Source organism: Lissotriton helveticus, chromosome 7 (assembly GCF_964261635.1).
Source record: "Lissotriton helveticus chromosome 7, aLisHel1.1, whole genome shotgun sequence".
NCBI classification, from domain to species: domain Eukaryota; kingdom Metazoa; phylum Chordata; class Amphibia; order Caudata; family Salamandridae; genus Lissotriton; species Lissotriton helveticus.
In genome coordinates this window covers 1,091,222,684-1,091,239,848 of record NC_136068.1, presented here as the reverse complement: position 1 = coordinate 1,091,239,848, position 17,165 = coordinate 1,091,222,684, and the positions used below count along the sequence as shown (strand labels likewise).

The 17,165-nt window shown below is 52.5% G+C and overlaps 1 protein-coding gene across 2 annotated transcripts in view; it reads left to right on the top strand.

Moving 5' to 3' along the window:
* The window catches only part of SLC38A10 (solute carrier family 38 member 10), a 433,558-nt gene that overhangs the window by 123,923 nt on the left and 292,470 nt on the right, over positions 1-17,165 (top strand). The window contains exon 6 of one of the 2 annotated variants that reach the window (XM_078654197.1): positions 5,201-5,325. The exons of the other annotated variant lie outside the window; for it this stretch is intronic. Coding sequence (XP_078510323.1) covers positions 5,201-5,325 — 125 coding nt within the window. The remainder of the gene's footprint in view (positions 1-5,200; positions 5,326-17,165) is intronic. 2 annotated transcript variants of the gene reach the window in all.

Here is a 17,165-nt window from a genome sequence, read left to right as displayed (position 1 = left end):
TTCTGTCCCTACATAATTATATGTTTATACATTTCTGTATACATGCCAGTTGCCTTGGTATTCCTCTTCCTACATCGCCACCTTTATTCGGGGCTGTGAGGTCTGGACCAATATCTCCATGTGTGGGAGAGTTTCTCTGAGTTGTTGCAAGTTGCCCATAGGTTCCGCCTTGCTTCTGCTGACTGGGGTGATTTCCCAATTTGACATATGCTCCCTTTTTGGTGTTCAACGCTGTACGTGTCTTTTCTGGAGTGTTGGTCTCGGATTCTGAGGCTCTTCCCACCATTTGTTAACTTGGTGTTTTTGGCCACTTCCCTTGAATATGCCTTTTTTTCACATTTTCACATACTATTGTTAAAGCTTCGTCTGCGGGACAGCTCTTCTGTTGGCAGTGGTCCTTGACTTCTGCTTGCAAGTCTATATTGTGGGGTTTTTCTCACTTTGGCTTCATACTGCCCGGTGGGGCAATCTTATGCTTCTTCTGTAAGCCACTTTAAGGTCTCTATGGGCGTTTGCCTGCTGCATATTTCTACCTGCTTCATCGGGTTTAGAATTGACATGAATTGCCCCTAATGACCCTTTTTGGGATTGTGTGTGTACTTGCCATGTTTCTTGTCCTGCCGGCTATTTCCAATGCATTGCTCGGGTTTAGCTCTTGCCTTTGGCCTCTTGAGACCGGCTCCTTCAGCTTCCTTCTATAGGCTAGTCTGTTAGGCTCTGGTTGCTCAAGTTCATTTCCAGCTTGGGTCGGTGTACTCATTGTGCGCCATTAAGCGGAGAGTGGTCCTTCTTCCTCTCTCTTTTTTTATTTGCTCTGCTACAGGGCTCATGCCGTTCTACCTGTCATTTTATACAGTTATGGTGTAGCACCATTCTGGCGTTTTTAAGATTCTTTAATCCTGTTATTTCTGCTCTTTCGAGCTGCTTGGGTTGCTGTCTGGTTGTTCCACCACAGTTTTCCCCCCTTTATCCGTCACCCTGTTGCCCGATTGGATGCTTGGCTCTTTCTGGTGTTCTGTCGCAGACCCACCCCCGCTTGGGGTATCTATTCTAAGTTAAGGAATCTGCGGCTAGATGCCTCTATCAGATGTACGAGTTATTTACCTTCGGTAACGATGTATCTGGTAGAGACGTTGTCTAGCCGCAGATTCCTTAATTTATTTATTTATTTATTTATTTATTTTGAAAGTTTTATATAGCGTGAACAAGATCTTTGCAGATATCAGAGCGCTTTACAAAGGCAAGGGGTAAGTGAGTGGTAGGGTAGGTACACGAGGGAGCATAGTTAGGTAGGTAAGTCATCAATGCAAATAGTACAAATAAGAGGGAGCATGGACAATCGGGTAAGTCGATAATACAAGTAATATAAATGGGCAAAGAGATCAAACAAGTAGTACAGATCGACGCAGAGTCTTAAAAGGTCCATAGTAGTAGTTCAAGTGTATTTAGCCATGAGGATAGCGTTTACTTCTTTCTTAAAAAGAGGAGTGGAGGAGATGAGCCTGGTTTCAGGAGGGAGTGAGTTCCAGATCCTAGGCGCCATTCCTGAGAAGGAGCGTTTGTAAGTTTTTTCCTTCTGGAATCTTCGAGGCTTCAGCAGAAGATTGTTTGTGCTTCTGGTGGTTCTGGAGCCGCCGGAAATTGTCAGCTTCTGAGTGAGGTAGCCGGGTGAGTTCAGGTGTACAGCCTTGTGCGTCATGCAGGCAATTTTCAGATGTATTCTGGCTTCAAAAGGCAGCCAGTTCAGGGATTTAAAGTCGGGGGAAATATGTGAGTGTTTTTTAGATCCAGTGATGAGTCTCGCTGCCGCGTTTAGCGAAGCTCTTAGGGGTGCAGTTGTAGTTAGGGGGAGACCGCAGAGGGCGATGCTGCCGTAGTCTATGCCCCGTTCTGCAAGAACCTTGCAGAGTGGTGTTCTCCACTGGCCTCATCAGTTGCCATTGGGTTAGCTTTCACTGGAGTTCGGTTTTGGCTCCCCTCTGAGTGTTTCCAAATACAGTTAATCTCTGCTAAGGGGCTTCTTCCTATAATACAGCACGAGGAGATTCGTTTTCCTCTCCCGTTACCTTCCCTTCCTTCAGTCTTTTCTATTGACTTGGACCCTGGTCTCCTCTTGGTCGTCGTCTTGGGGATCGGTTGTGCTCTGGTTGCAACCTCCGTTATTATAGGGAAAGGGCCAGTCTTTTCATCCTTCCTACGGTGCATTGTTGTTCTTCTGTGCCCCGTTCTTGATAAACAACACAGTTCTACATGGCAATATCAGTCTATTTTAGTCTGTTGGGATGTTCTTCCCTGTTGCACTCAGTGAAGGGTCTTCACTTAGCCGGCGGGACTTTTTCTCACAGTTTTTCAATTATATGTAGGCAGTGTTTAATTCTGTCTTTTATGATGGTGTCTCCACCATCCTTCGTCCTTATTCACGGATTTTCCATCCCTCGCACACTGTATCCATACTTTCACAGTTTTTTTGTTGGTGGCTCCGCGTTGTGCCGCGGAAAAGTTTCTCCAAAAAAAACTGACTTCAGCGCACCGGGAGGGACTTATATGACCTCGCTGACGTCACATACGTGGACGACGTCAGGGCGGGTCGTGTGGCGCCGGCGCGCAGAGGTGCTGCTGCAAAAAAAAATCCGGATTCAGTCTGACACCTGGGGATATTCTAAGTTAAGGAATCTGCGGCTAGACAACGTCTCTACCAGATACATTGTTACCGAAGGTAAGTAACTCGTACATCAAAGCAAGAGAGGAACCCTGAAGGGAAGTTTAAGCCTTCCCTGACAGTAAGAGCAGTCTCTCACCGACATATAAACGTACACCCACTGAAAGAAAGAAGCTGTGACCTGACCATGCACAGCTTACACGGAATGTAAGACAGCGGTCTCACAGAGAAGATAATCAGATTACACTAAAGCATGGAGCAGCCCCGTACTGACCATACATAGTTTACACCAACTGTAAAAGAGCGGTCTCACATAGATCATACACAGGTAAACTAACACCATGGAGCAGCCCTGTACTGACAGTACATAGATTACACCAACTGTAAAAGAGTGGTCTCACACAGAACCATACGCACCTACACTAACAGCATGAAACAACCCTGTACTGTCAGGGACTGTCTGGGACACAGTCAGGGACTTGGGCAAGGACTGGTGATTCGGTAGAAATTGTAAGCAGAAAGATGAGCACAGCGCTGCCCTGGATCACACAAGAAGTCAGAGGAGAAAAGGGAAGCCTGCACAAAGACACAAGATAGCTAGACCTTAGAAGGATAGGCACTTGAGTTGATTTATCATTCAGAATAACTACTCCCAAGGCGGATGTGCAAGAGATATATATATATATATATATATATATATATCAACATTAACAATAAAGGCAATATGGGGTAAAGCACTCGGGAGCTCACACTGTAAGACTGAAGCTCAGTAAGTTCCTCACCCACAATTGCTGTTACAGATACTGACTAAATACCCACATATTGGATATTCATGCAAAGGCATGGTCTGTGGAGCTGATACCTATGATGATGTTATAAATGTAAATCAAAGACAATACTCACAGTGAACAAGAAACACCGCCTAGGTAGTCCGCTATGCCCACGTATCCTGGCGATCAAACAGGAACATGCAAGGCAGTAACAGCAAAGGGATAAAACTAAACACTTGCACGATAGACAAGGAGCTAGCTAGGAGGAAAGGAAGGAAATCACAGGGCTCACTTGGCAGAAAGCAAGTAACAAACATACAAGGTAATAGAAGCAAGACAGCAGGAATGGAAAGACAGCCAACTAGGAACTGGAACCAAGGGAATGGTAAGAAAGGCAGGGTCTGGAAAAGTATATACAGAAGGGGAGGCTACAAGGGTATTCTAGAATAGTGCTGGTTCAGGAATCGAGAAAACAAAGTAGCATTGAAGGGTGTTCTGGAGCAGGAACAGGGAATTACTAAAGCTCAGGAGTCAAGGTAGCACTGCAGGCAGAGCTAGTTCAGGAACAGGAAATTACTATAGCTCAAGAATATGAATCAAGGTAACACTACAGGCAGTTGCTAATTAAGAAACAACGATAGCTCAGGAACAGCAATCAGGAAAACACTGAAGGAAGTGTTAGTTCGGGAACAAGGATAGCTGTAGCTCAGGAATCAAAAGAGCACTGAAAGATGCGCTAATCAAGAACAAGGAATAGCTGCCACTCAGGAACAGGAACAAGGAATAACTATAGCACAGGAATCGAGCATATAAAAAGCTCAGGAAACAAGGATATCAAAAGCTCAGGAAACAAGGGATGGTCTAACCGAACACAGCTACAATGACCAACTGTGGACTGCAGGGAGCTGGGTCTTAAAAGAGCTTATAATAATCAGGTGCATCAGGTGTGAGCAGGCTAGCAGCAGCCTGCCACATTTGAGCTGAGTTCTTCCACCCGTCCTTGACCTCCAGGGGTGGAGACAAAGCAGTGAGCAGGGAATTTTAGGTAATGGAGTTTCAAGTATGAGCAGGCTGGCTTCCACAAGACCTGGCATGGATTGTAAATGAATGGCAATTCCCAAGTAGTGTCCAAATGACAGGAAGTCAGTACATGCATGAAAGGGAGGGTCTGGAAGCTTAGTAGAACACTGGAATGTTCCAGAATTTGACCCTCTAGTGGTGGGCACGAGATTGCAAGGAGCGAATCGTGACACGTACTGTACGTGCATAGCTTACACCGACTGTATGAGAGCGGTCTCACCAAACCATACACACATACACTAACAGCATGGAGCAGCTCAGTACCGAGCTTACGTAGCTTACACCATCTGTAAGACAGCGGTCTTACATGGACCAAACACAAATGCACTAACAGCATGGAGCAGCCCTGTACTGACTGTACTTGCAGCAAGAGAGAGTGTTTGCACGCAACATCGAATGTATCATGGACTCATTGGGGTACTAGGCACTTATCAGTAGTAAAGCAAAGGCTCACTCAAAAATTCTAAAAGCAGCTGTTGTGTTTACTCTTTGGCCCAGTCGTGTGGTCATGGACCTATCCCAAAGGAAGAGTGGCCCAGTCCCTTGGCCCCTGCCAGAACCCGTGTAGTTCACATGACCTCGGTCACAGCATTGCTTTTCACCTGTTCGATCTTGGTGTCTGCCTTTTTTCCTCTTGATTTTGTTTCCTTGCTCCTGATTCGGTGCCTTCTTGCTTTCTCTCTGCTCGCAGATCGTGCTGTCCTCCTTCAAGCATGGCCTGTTCAGCGGCCAGTGGCTGGAGAGGGTCAGTTACACGCGCTGGGAGGGTATTTTCCGGTGTATCCCTATCTTTGGTATGTCTTTCGCCTGCCAGTCGTAAGTACATTTTTATTTTTCAGCTATGCCATTTACTAACCTGGTGCGACCTGAGAGTGGTGATGGAGAGTGTCTCTCTGAAAATTGTAAGGTTTCATCACAGAATGTCTGCATCGTTTGGTGCAATCTCGTAATGTTTTACCTATCATCAATTGTTTGCTTATGTTTTTGAGTATGTTTAGATATTTCATGAGTGCTAGTTAACCATTGTACCGAGATGTGCACATGAAATCCTATGCAGATGCAAAGAGTGTGTTCTCAGACAGAGGATCGATAGGGGAGACAACACAGACACGTACAGGAGAGACATGGGCGATAGCGCATAGACATTTGCATACTGAAGTGGTAGGTCCAGTCCAGCTGGGATCTGGCTCTTTCACAGCAGGTTATGTCTAGGGTCAGGAGTAACACAAGGATGTTTTTCACTGAGAGGCTGGTCAGATGTTATGTTATGTTATGTTAAAACCGCTCTTCTATAGCGCACGGCTACTCCGAGGAGTGTCCCGGCGCTTTGGCGAAGAGAAAAAGAGATGAACACACAACATAGCAATGCGTAAGGCCCGTGCAGCAATTACAGAGAGAAGAGCCAAGTCTTCAGCTCCTTTCTAAAAGCTAACAGATTGCTAGCTGTTCTCAAAGATAAGGGAAGATCGTTCCAGCAACGCGGTGCTAAATACCGGAAAGAACGACCTCTGATGCGTGTGCGCCTAATGAAAGGAACCACGGCCTTGGCCTCATGAGCAGACCTAAGAGTTCTTCTAGGAACGTAGAAGGCAATCCGCTTTCCAAGATAGCTTGGGCCGATCCGGTGCAGCGCCTTGAAAGCCATCGTCAAGATCTTATAAGTGACTCTCTTGGCAACCGGAAGCCAATGGAGTTGTGCAAGGAGCTCAGAAGCTCGTGCCCTTCTTGGTAATCCAAAGATTACTCTGGCCGCCGAATTTTGTACGACCTGCAAGCGCGCCATCAAGTATTTCGGAAGACCCGAATAAAGTGCGTTCGCATAATCAAGTCGAGAGCCTATCAAGGCCTGTACAATAGTTTTTTTATGCTGGAAAGATAAAAAAGGAAGGAACTTCCGCAGCATTTTTAAGATGCCAAAACACTTCCCCGTTAGCCCGATGATCTGGGGTCTAAGGGAAAGATCGACATCACACAGGACGCCCAGATTTTTCGCCTTTAGTGTTGCCGTGTCAGGTGGAGACATGTCGCAGGGCCACCATGACTTCCAGCCCGGATCCGGCTGGCAGCCAAAGATGAGCAGCTCAAACTTGTCTGAGTTGCACTTCAGACTATGCCTTTGAAACCAGTTGAAAACGGCTTCCAGGCATTCCCGAATCCGACCGCTGTCAAAGTCTTCCCCCTTGCCACACGAGAACAAAAGCTGGGTGTCATCAGCATAGGAAAGAATCTGAGCACCATACGATTCAGCCACCGCCGCGAGAAGGGCCATGTAGATATTAAAAAGAGTGGGGCTCAGGATAGATCCCTGAGGGACCCCCTCCTCAAGCGGCGGCATTTCGGCTGAAAACGGAGGTGCCCAGACCACTTGCCGGCGGTTGGTAAGAAAGGATGTGATACAGGAATATCGTCAGAATATTGTTTGACAAATATAGCGTGCCCTATGTAGTATCTAAATAAATATCACCCTATTAGAGTTGAAATAGAAAATCTATACCCAAGGGGAGGATATTTTTGTAAACTATATTTAGGACACAATATTTATACCAGGTGCTATTTCTATGCTCGATATTCGGACGTAAAGCCATTTGGATAATTCACTGAATTTGTTTCAGCAGGAAAGTGTGGTGCAAAATTGTTGAACAATTTCAAAAGAGAGAGAGCTGCAGGATCAGTAGCAATGTGAGCACAAAGAAGGACTGGAGTAAGCCCAATTAGAGATGACGCAGGAGGGAGGGAATCACCCAGACCCGAGGCAGTCTTTACCTTTCACCAATAAGCGATTTTTAGTTAATGGGTTATCCTACAACAATGAGTAGGGCCTGGAGCGTGCTAAGCTGTGGGTGGGGTTCTAGGCTCTAAAAACACTTTTCCAATGCACATTTACCTAAGTTCTATAACTGAAACTCTTCCCCATTAGTAACCCCTAGTGCAACAGAGTCTGTTTCCCATTGGCACACACTTGTATCACCGAGACTCCTCTCTGTGTAGTGCACAGCCCACCATAACCATGGCATTTCAGAGACGTTGTTATTTACTAAATTATTCCTTCTATACCTGTGAGGCCTTTTGTCTCATTAATCACTCATTACCATCAACTGAGGGACCCTTTCCTCTTCGCTAACGATTATAAATGTTTTAATTGTGTTAGTATTAACACAGAAACAAAAGAAATTAGCAGGTGCACAGCGCTATTAAAGAACTGAAGTGAACTATGGCACACAGAAATAAAAAAATATTGCACTGTGGTTTCCGTACAGGAGCATCAAATGGACAAAAGGTGATGGAGGACTGCTTTCAATTTGTCTAACCACTGGCACTCAATCGCTTGGGTAGCATTCCAACCCATCGTTGTTTTCCCGCCATGCCACCTCAGATTCGACCCAGCTGTATGCAAATCAGTCTTGGCCGTGCTCCAATAGAAACAGGCCAGTCCGAACTGCCAAGCCAGGTCCTCTCTGAAGCAGAACACAAGCAACTCAAGAGACCTAGCAAGGGGGTCCTGGGTTCTTGTGTTCCAATTCGATGACAACCTGGCCTGGCCGTTCGGGCTGGACTGTTCCATTGGAGCAGGGTCAAGACTGATTTGCATGTGGCTGGGTCCAAACTGAGATGGCATGGTGGGCAAAATAATGGACTGGGATGTGGGCAGTATAATTAAAACCAGTGGCTGAGATGAATTAAAGCATTCCATCCCTCACTTTTTTGTATCCTAACAGGAGCGGGCTTTGAGTCCTGCAGATGAATGAGCCAGCTTCTAACTGGGGGTTCCATGTTCTGTAGTAGAGGCTTCCTCTTCCCTATGAATGAGTCGTTGTCTTGCGCTGGTGTCCTCTACTCAGCAAATGGCCCTTTTGGTGTCTGTGGTCACTCTCCTTCACTTTGTGATCACTTTTTTTTTTAAACATATTTTTATTGCAGAGTTAGAAACCACAGGATACAAACAATCAACCCGTGCCCCTGCGACACCCCACTGTCCAATAATAAATCCAAACTGTACACAGCCATTCAGCCCGCATCCCGGAGGCCGGGCGGCATGTTGATCCAAGCAATAGGAGAAAATCACAGTGCAAGTCCCACAGGGACCATGGTCGAAAAGCCATCGTACGTATCTGCTTTTCACCCCCCCCCCCACAACAAAATCTCCGTCAGCCATCCCAAAACTAATGCAGTAACATCCCGCGCTTCGGGGCTCCCCCTAAGCGCCCCCGCCCCAACTCGCCTGGCCGCACCCCCAGCCCTCCCCCACTGCCACAGCACGCAACCTCCCTAGTAGAGCCTAGGCACCCAGGCTAGCCACCCCCTAATGGCTTCCGTCCCACCCCAAGTCCCATAAACCAGTCCCCCCCAAGGCCCCCCCCCCCTGGCAACTGCTAGGAGTACCCCTCGCCCTGTCGAGTTGGATGGATCTACCACAGCGCGGAAATTAGCTCTTCTGTGTGCGCCCCGTGGTGTCCACCGGCTCAGTCCTCTCCATCCCCGTCATCCACCATAGAGTCACGCAAGGCCTGCACCACCTGCTCCCATGCACGCGCCGCGTCCAGAACCCTCTCATTCCCCAACTTAACAGCCTGTTTCATCCGGAGCACACTCTCGCAAGCAGACCACCGCAGCAATTCATTCCTCCACCTACGCAGCGAGGGCCCCCCCCTGGACTTCCAGTGCCACGATATCTCCCTCTGCGCCAGTATCAGACCCAGGTCAATAAATTTGCTCGTCACCTTGGTGCGTTTGGTGTGCGGGAACCAGAGCAACAGGCACGCCGCCATATCAAAGTCCACCTCCCTGGCAGACACTTCATTCAGGAGTTCCCCTACCTCTGCCCAGTAGGTCCCCAATTGCGGGCACCCCCAAAACAAATGATCCATGTCCGCACCCAAAGACGAACACCGTGGGCATCGGGCATCCGGCACCCGGAAGTACCGCTGTAATTTCTCCGGGGTTAAATAGGCCCTATGAAGCACATAGAAATGCACTTGTTGAAAGCGCGCATTTCTCGTGCCCTTCCACGTACGCCGCAGGATGTGTCCCCACGCCGTATCCGGTATGGGGCGGCCCACACTCTCCTCCCATTTAGACTTGAGCCCCAGGAGCGGCTCCAGACCCTCATGCAGCATCCTATTATGGAGGCACGTCACAGCCTTAACCGTACCAGCTGCCATCACCACATATTGGCACGCCATAGTCGTCGTTGGTTCTACGAGCCCCCCTTTCCAGTGCTTCTGTACGGCAGCCACCACTGCCGCGTGTAGGAGGAACCCCCCGTCAGGCAGCCCAAACTGGTCCCGGAGCACCTCAAACGGTGCCAACGCCCCATCTATATACAGGTCGCCCACCACCTGCAATCCCATCTCTTCCCAAGCCAGCAACGGGGACCAATCACCCCCGTGCGGCAAGGCCGTCAGCATGCCGATCTGAATCTCCGGTGCATAAGGCCGCGAAGCCCTCGCTCTCCGAAGGCTCCTCTGCCAACACAAACGGAGCGTCCTTTCCTCCACGGTGAGGGCCCGCAACTCAAGCCTCTGCTGCATGATAATATAGGACAACACATGGCGTTGCATCCCCCGATCCCGGTCCTCCTCCGGACCCCTGAACACCCTAGCCACGTTCTGTGTTAGAACCTGCAGCTGAGCCGCTAGGTAATACAGCTCAAAGTCAGGCACAGCCATACCCCCTTCCATCTTCGGGCGGAGGAGCGTGGTCAGGGCCACTCTACGGCGGCCATGCCCCCACAGAAAGCCAATAATCATCGACCTCAGGTCTCTGAAGACCCCTTGGGGAATCCATATGGGCAGCGTCCGGAAATAATAGAGAAAGCGGGGGAGTGCCACCATCTTCAGAAGGGCAATCCTGCCTAGAACCGTCAGCGGGAGGGTCGACCAGAAAGACAAGCTGCCCCGCAGTGCCCGGACACAACGACCAATGTTGCCCTCCAATAGGTCTGCGGTAGCGTGGTAAATGCGAACACCCAGATAGGTGAAACAAGATGGTTCCCACACCACGTCCAAGTCTCCGTCAGGAGCAGGTGAACCCGCTCGCAGCGGGAACACACAAGTCTTCGCCCAATTGACCTTAAGGCCCGACAGCCGGCCGAACTCCGACAGCAGCTCCATAGCACCGGCCAACGCCCGGGAGGTGTCAGCCAGGTACAGGAGCAAGTCATCCGCATAAAGCGATATATAATGCCACTGCTCGCCCCTGGCTATCCCCAAGTACACGACACCCGACCTCGCATGGACCGCTAAAGGTTCCATCGCCAGAGCAAACAACAGGGGAGACAGAGAGCACCCCTGCCGCGTGCCCCTGCCCACCGGGTACGCCGCAGACACCAGGCCACCCAAACGTACTCTCGCCGTCGCCGATGCATACAAGACCCTTGTCCACCTGCGGAACCCCTCGCCCATACCAAACCTCTCCAAAACTCCGTCCAGGAACGGCCATTCCAAACTATCAAAGGCCTTCTCGATGTCTACAGATAGGACCGCAGGGGCACCCTCCCCGTCCAAAATGGCGTCCATTATCCCCACCAGTCGGCGAACATTCAGCGCCGTGCTCCTCGTGGGTATGAACCCGGCCTGGTCCCTATGTACCAGGCCCGTCATATACGGGGCCAGCCTGGTGGCCAGTATCCGGCTCAGAATCTTATAATCCACCGTCAGCATGGACAGCGGGCGGTAAGACCGCACGTCCGCTGCGTCCCGGCCTGGCTTCAGGAGCGGCACAATCAAGGCCTCCCGCATGGATCCGGGCAGCGCCCCAGCCTCGAATGCTTCAGCATACACCGTCAGCAATCTGGGTGTCAAAATATCCGCATACAGCTGATAAAATTCAATCGGTAATCCGTCCACCCCGGGCGTTTTGTTGCGGGCCATATGCTTTATGGCCGCCCGTATTTCCGTGAGCGTTACCGGGCCGCCCAGTTCCTTCGAGTCCTCCTCAGCAAGGACCGGAAGCTGCCTCTCCCCCAAGTATTCCACAATGTCCTGGACCCCCACCTCCAGCTGACTCTGGTACAGTTCCTCATAGTACCCCCTAAAGCACTCCAATATCGCTGCCTGGTTGTACACCATCTCCCCCTGCGCAGTGCGAATGCCGAGGATCGGGGAGCCCCTAAGTTCCGGGTTGGCCAGTCTGGCCAAGAGGGTACCCACCTTGTCCCTTTCCGCATGCGCCCTGACGATATACTGCTTATAGTCATAGCATCGCAAACGTTCCGTCTCAGTGGCAACCACCTCCTTCGCTTCTAATAGCTGGGCTTGTAAGTCCGGTCTAGCCGGCCTGCGGCGCTCCAGGTCCCTCAACCTATCTTCCGCTGTCACGAGGTCATTCAACACAGCCGTGCGAGCATTCGAGAACCTGCCCAGACACACTCCCCTCGCCACCACTTTCATTGCATCCCATTCAATGGACCTACTCGTGGCCGTGCCCGCATTCATTCCGAAATAGCTATCAATGCCTTGCCGAACCACGTCTTGGAAGACAGGATCCTCAAGTGTCTCCGGCCGAAGCCGCCACGTTGGTATAACTGAGCGCTCCCTCTGCCACTGAATGTGCACCAATAGGGGATTATGATCTGAGATAGTCCTAGCTAAGTACTCCGCATGGGAGACCAACGGAGCTAGGGATCCACCACAGAGCACCGAGTCAATCCTGACATGCAGGTCATGAAGCGCAGAGTAAAAGGAGTAATCCCTGGTCTCCCTGTGCCGCTCCCTCCAGACATCCAGCAGCCCCCACCTATCCTGCCAGTCCTTCCTGTGCGCGGTCAGCCTGCGCACCGGGGAGTCCACCAGAGGGGGATGGGACCTATCCAGAGCCACATCAGTAATCGAGTTAAAGTCCCCCCCTAGCACTATCGGGCCCGCCAGGAAGGAGGCTAACGCCCCTGAGAGGCTATCAAGATATCGAGCTTGATCAGTGTTTGGCGCATACACACAGCAGAAAACCACATCCCGGCCATATAACCTCCCCTCCACCGCCACAAACCGGCCATCCGGATCCACTACTTGATTCAGCAATTGAAAGGGTATCCCCGCCCTCACCCAGATCAGCACCCCCCTGGCATACGCTGAGTAGGTGGTGCCAAACACCTGGCCCCGCCATCTTTTCTGCAAGGCAGTACATTCCTTCTTAGTGAGATGAGTCTCCTGAAGCATAGCAATCTGAACCCCCCTGCGTACAAGATATGCATGGACCTTATGACGCTTCACCATAGTTCGCAGCCCCCGGACATTCCACGTTAGGCATTTCAGATTAGGTAATGTCCCCATTCCAACTTCGTACAGTCCAAATCAAATAACGAATGTTCATAACCCCCCCAGTGCAGTTGCCCCCCCCCAAACACACCCAAAACAGAAAAACTTCCCAAACCCCGCTCCCCAGGACAGAGCACACGAACCCAATGTCCGCCCCCATCCAAACCTTGAAACAACTTCTCACACTCATAACCCTGTGGTCTCCACCACAGGCGGCCTTAAGGGCCCAAGGGGGGTGAGTCACCGCCGACCTCAGCGAGCGGAGCCCACGCCCCGCGCCTCCATCCCTCTTGAAGCACAGATCCCCCCCTCCCGGCGTCCCGGCCCCCTATCAACAGGATACCACCCCACCATGAAGTCCCGATCTAGCTCAATCCAACCCAATGTCAGCCGCAAAAGATACCATCCGAGGTCTGTGGGGTCACCTCCGGCCCCTTCGAACTGTCCGCTTCTGAAAGTTCCTCTCCCGACCTGCCGCCTTCTCCTCCCGAGTCAGTGTCCGCACGTTCACTGTTCTGTTGCGACCCTGTAATGGCCGCCGTCGCTGCGAGTGCATCCCTCTTTTCCGCCGCCATTTGGGCCTCCCGCCTCTCCCGTTGGCGCCTGTTGCGGGATCGGATGCGTTGCGATTGTCTCACCCGGGGCTGCTTGGGCTCATCTCGCCTGCTTTTATGCGATCTGTCCGTACCCGCCCTGTACAACTCCAGCCATTGCCAAACCTCGTCCGGAGTCTGAAAAAAGTGCGTAGACCCATCCAACATGATCCGCAACTTAGCTGGGTAGAGCAAGGAGTACTGAATGCTTTCCTCCCTGAGCTCCTTTTTCACTGCCAGGAACGACGCCCGGTTTTTCTGGACCATTTGGGTGTAGTCCGGGAAGATCGTAACCCTACTATTCTCCACGTCATAGGGGCCCGACATCCTGGCCCGCTGAATGAGAAGATCCCGGTCTTTGTAGTGGAGGAGTCTCACCACCATCGGGCGGGGGGGGGCGACCAAGCCCCGGTGGGCGAGCAGGTACCCGGTGGGCCCTCTCTAACGTAAAGAAAGGAGTGAGCCCCTCCGGCGCCACCACAGTGCGGAACCAGTTCTCCATATAGGCCACTGCATCCTCCCCCTCAATCCGTTCCGGAAGGCCGACGACCCGCACGTTGTTCCGCCTATTGCGGCCTTCTGCATCCTCCGCCCTCCGTTCCAACGCGTCCAACCGGGCCATCATATCAGTGATCTTATGTTCCGCGGCCACCACCGACGGTTTCAGGTCCAGCAATAGTTGGTCATGGTCCTTAACTTTGTCCGCTAGCTTCGCGTGATCTGCGCGCAGCAGCCCCAGGCCCACGGCCACTTGGGCGATGTCTTGGTGCAACACGTCCTTAGTCGAGGCGATCGCATCAAGTATGGCATCTAGTCGCTGGTTCAGCCGTTGGTCTCGATCGAGCTCCGAGGAGGGACTCTCGCCCAGCTGGGTGGAAGTTGCCGAGTCCCCCTCAGTGCATCCCGCGGCCATCGACCCACTCGTCGCCCCCATTCCAGGGTGCTGCGTCACAAGTCCAGGAGCTCGGTTACCGTCAGCGCCCGTGGGCAGCACCGGTCGCCGGCAGTGCAATGTCTCCACCGACACTCACAGGCACAAGAGCCACGGCCTGCGACGCCCACTCCACTCGGCCGCCCCCACGGGAGCCTGAGGGGAAGAGGAGAAGTCCCAAGACGGTATCCAGCTAGGGTCCCCAAGCTCCGGACGAGCCAAGGCAGCGCACCACGGCCTCAGATCACAGTCCCGCCGACCCTAGCGCCCCAGTCAGCGGCTTGCAGGATCTCTCGCCAGGATCCCTCGCCAGTCGGCGACAACTCGGCTCAGGGCTGAAGTTCGGGGCCTTCCGACCTCCCCGCCGCCATTTTCTTCGCACCCTCGGCAACACCTCAGCCGCTGCTTCAGCACGGTCTCCTCGGGGGCGGCAGTCCCCCAGCAGTTCATCAAGTGCACCCAGCTGTCCCCTCACACTTCAGAGGGCAGGAGAGTCGTCTCCGGGCCGCCCAGGGTTCCGAAAACAGGAGAATTAGCGGGATCCTGCGCGGAGCTACGAGCTCACGCCGCCATCCCGATCGGCGTCCAAGCCACGCCCCCACTTTGTGATCACTTGATCCCATTAGTGATCCCCTGTCACGGATGGCCTTTCGTTCTTGTGTGAGCAAGGTGCCCTTGTCTTCATGGATTACACTCCCTGTGGAAGCGAGGTCCCCCCTGCTCAGTTAGTGAGCCCTGTGGAGCGGGGGCTTCCTCTGCCCCATTCATGATGCCCCTGTCACTGGTGGTCTCTTGTTTAATGAAGGTGCCCTCGTCTTCATGAATTACACTCCCTGTGGAAGCGAGGTCCCCCCCCCCCCTGCTCAGTTAGTGAGCCCTGTGGAGCGGGGGCTCCCTCTGCCCCTTTCATGATGCCCCTGTCACTGGTGCTCTCTTGTTTAATGAAGGTGCCCTCGTCTTCATGGATTACACTCCCTGTGGAAGCGAGGTCCCCCCTGCTCAGTTAGTGAGCCCTGTGGAGCGGGGGCTTCCTCTGTCCCATTCATGATGCCCCTGTCACTGGTGCTCTCTTGTTTAATGAAGGTGCCCTCGGCTTCATGAATTACACTCCCTGTGGAAGCGAGGTCCCCCCTGCTCAGTTAGTGAGCCCTGTGGAGCGGGGGCTTCCTCTGCCCCATTCATGATGCCCCTGTCACTGGTGCTCTCTTGTTTAATGAAGGTGCCCTCGGCTTCATGAATTACACTCCCTGTGGAAGCGAGGTCCCCCCCCCCTGCTCAGTTAGTGAGCCCTGTGGAGCGGGGGCTCCCTCTGCCCCTTTCATGATGCCCCTGTCACTGGTGCTCTCTTGTTTAATGAAGGTGCCCTCGTCTTCATGAATTACACTCCCTGTGGAAGCGAGGTCCCCCCCCTGCTCAGTTAGTGAGCCCTGTGGAGCGGGGGCTCCCTCTGCCCCTTTCATGATGCCCGTCACTGGTGCTCTCTTGTTTAATGAAGGTGCCCTCGTCTTCATGGATTACACTCCCTGTGGAAGCGAGGTCCCCCCTGCTCAGTTAGTGAGCCCTGTGGAGCGGGGGCTTCCTCTGCCCCATTCATGATGCCCCTGTCACTGGTGCTCTCTTGTTTAATGAAGGTGCCCTCGGCTTCATGAATTACACTCCCTGTGGAAGCGAGGTCCCCCCTGCTCAGTTAGTGAGCCCTGTGGAGCGGGGGCTTCCTCTGCCCCATTCATGATGCCCCTGTCACTGGTGCTCTCTTGTTTAATGAAGGTGCCCTCGGCTTCATGAATTACACTCCCTGTGGAAGCGAGGTCCCCCCTGCTCAGTTAGTGAGCCCTGTGGAGCGGGGGCTTCCTCTGCCCCATTCATGATGCCCCTGTCACTGGTGCTCTCTTGTTTAATGAAGGTGCCCTCGGCTTCATGAATTACACTCCCTGTGGAAGCGAGGTCCCCCCTGCTCAGTTAGTGAGCCCTGTGGAGCGGGGGCTTCCTCTGCCCCATTCATGATGCCCCTGTCACTGGTGCTCTCTTTTTTAATGAAGGTGCCCTCGGCTTCATGAATTACACTCCCTGTGGAAGCGAGGTCCCCCCTGCTCAGTTAGTGAGCCCTGTGGAGCGGGGGCTTCCTCTGCCCCATTCATGATGCCCCTGTCACTGGTGCTCTCTTGTTTAATGAAGGTGCCCTCGGCTTCATGAATTACACTCCCTGTGGAAGCGAGGTCCCCCCTGCTCAGTTAGTGAGCCCTGTGGAGCGGGGGCTCCCTCTGCCCCATTCATGATGCCCCTGTCACTGGTGCTCTCTTGTTTAATGAAGGTGCCCTCGTCTTCATGAATTACACTCCCTGTGGAAGTGAGGTCCCCCCTGCTCAGTTAGTGAGCCCTGTGGAGCGGTGGCTCCCTCTGCCCCATTCATGATGCCCCTGTCACTGGTGCTCTCTTGTTTAATGAAGGTGCCCTCAGCTTCATGAATTACACTCCCTGTGGAAGCGAGGTTCCCCCTGCTCAGTTAGTGAGCCCTGTGGAGCGGGGCTTCCTCTGCCCCATTCATGATGCCCCTGTCACTGGTGCTGTCTTGTTTAATGAAGGTGCCCTCGGCTTCATGAATTACACTCCCTGTGGAAGCGAGGTCCCCCCTGCTCAGTTAGTGAGCCCTGTGGAGCGGGGGCTTCCTCTGCCCCATTCATGATGCCCCTGTCACTGGTGCTGTCTTGTTTAATGAAGGTGCCCTCGGCTTCATGAGTCACCCGCTTTGTAACCGAGGGTCCCCTGCTCCGTAGTGCGCTCTCCTGTAAGGGCGCCCCCCTTCCCCGTTAGTGATCCCTTGTTTCCTGAGGGACCACCCTCTCCAAGGGTTACACCGTCGGGTCCTCTCCGTCACATTAA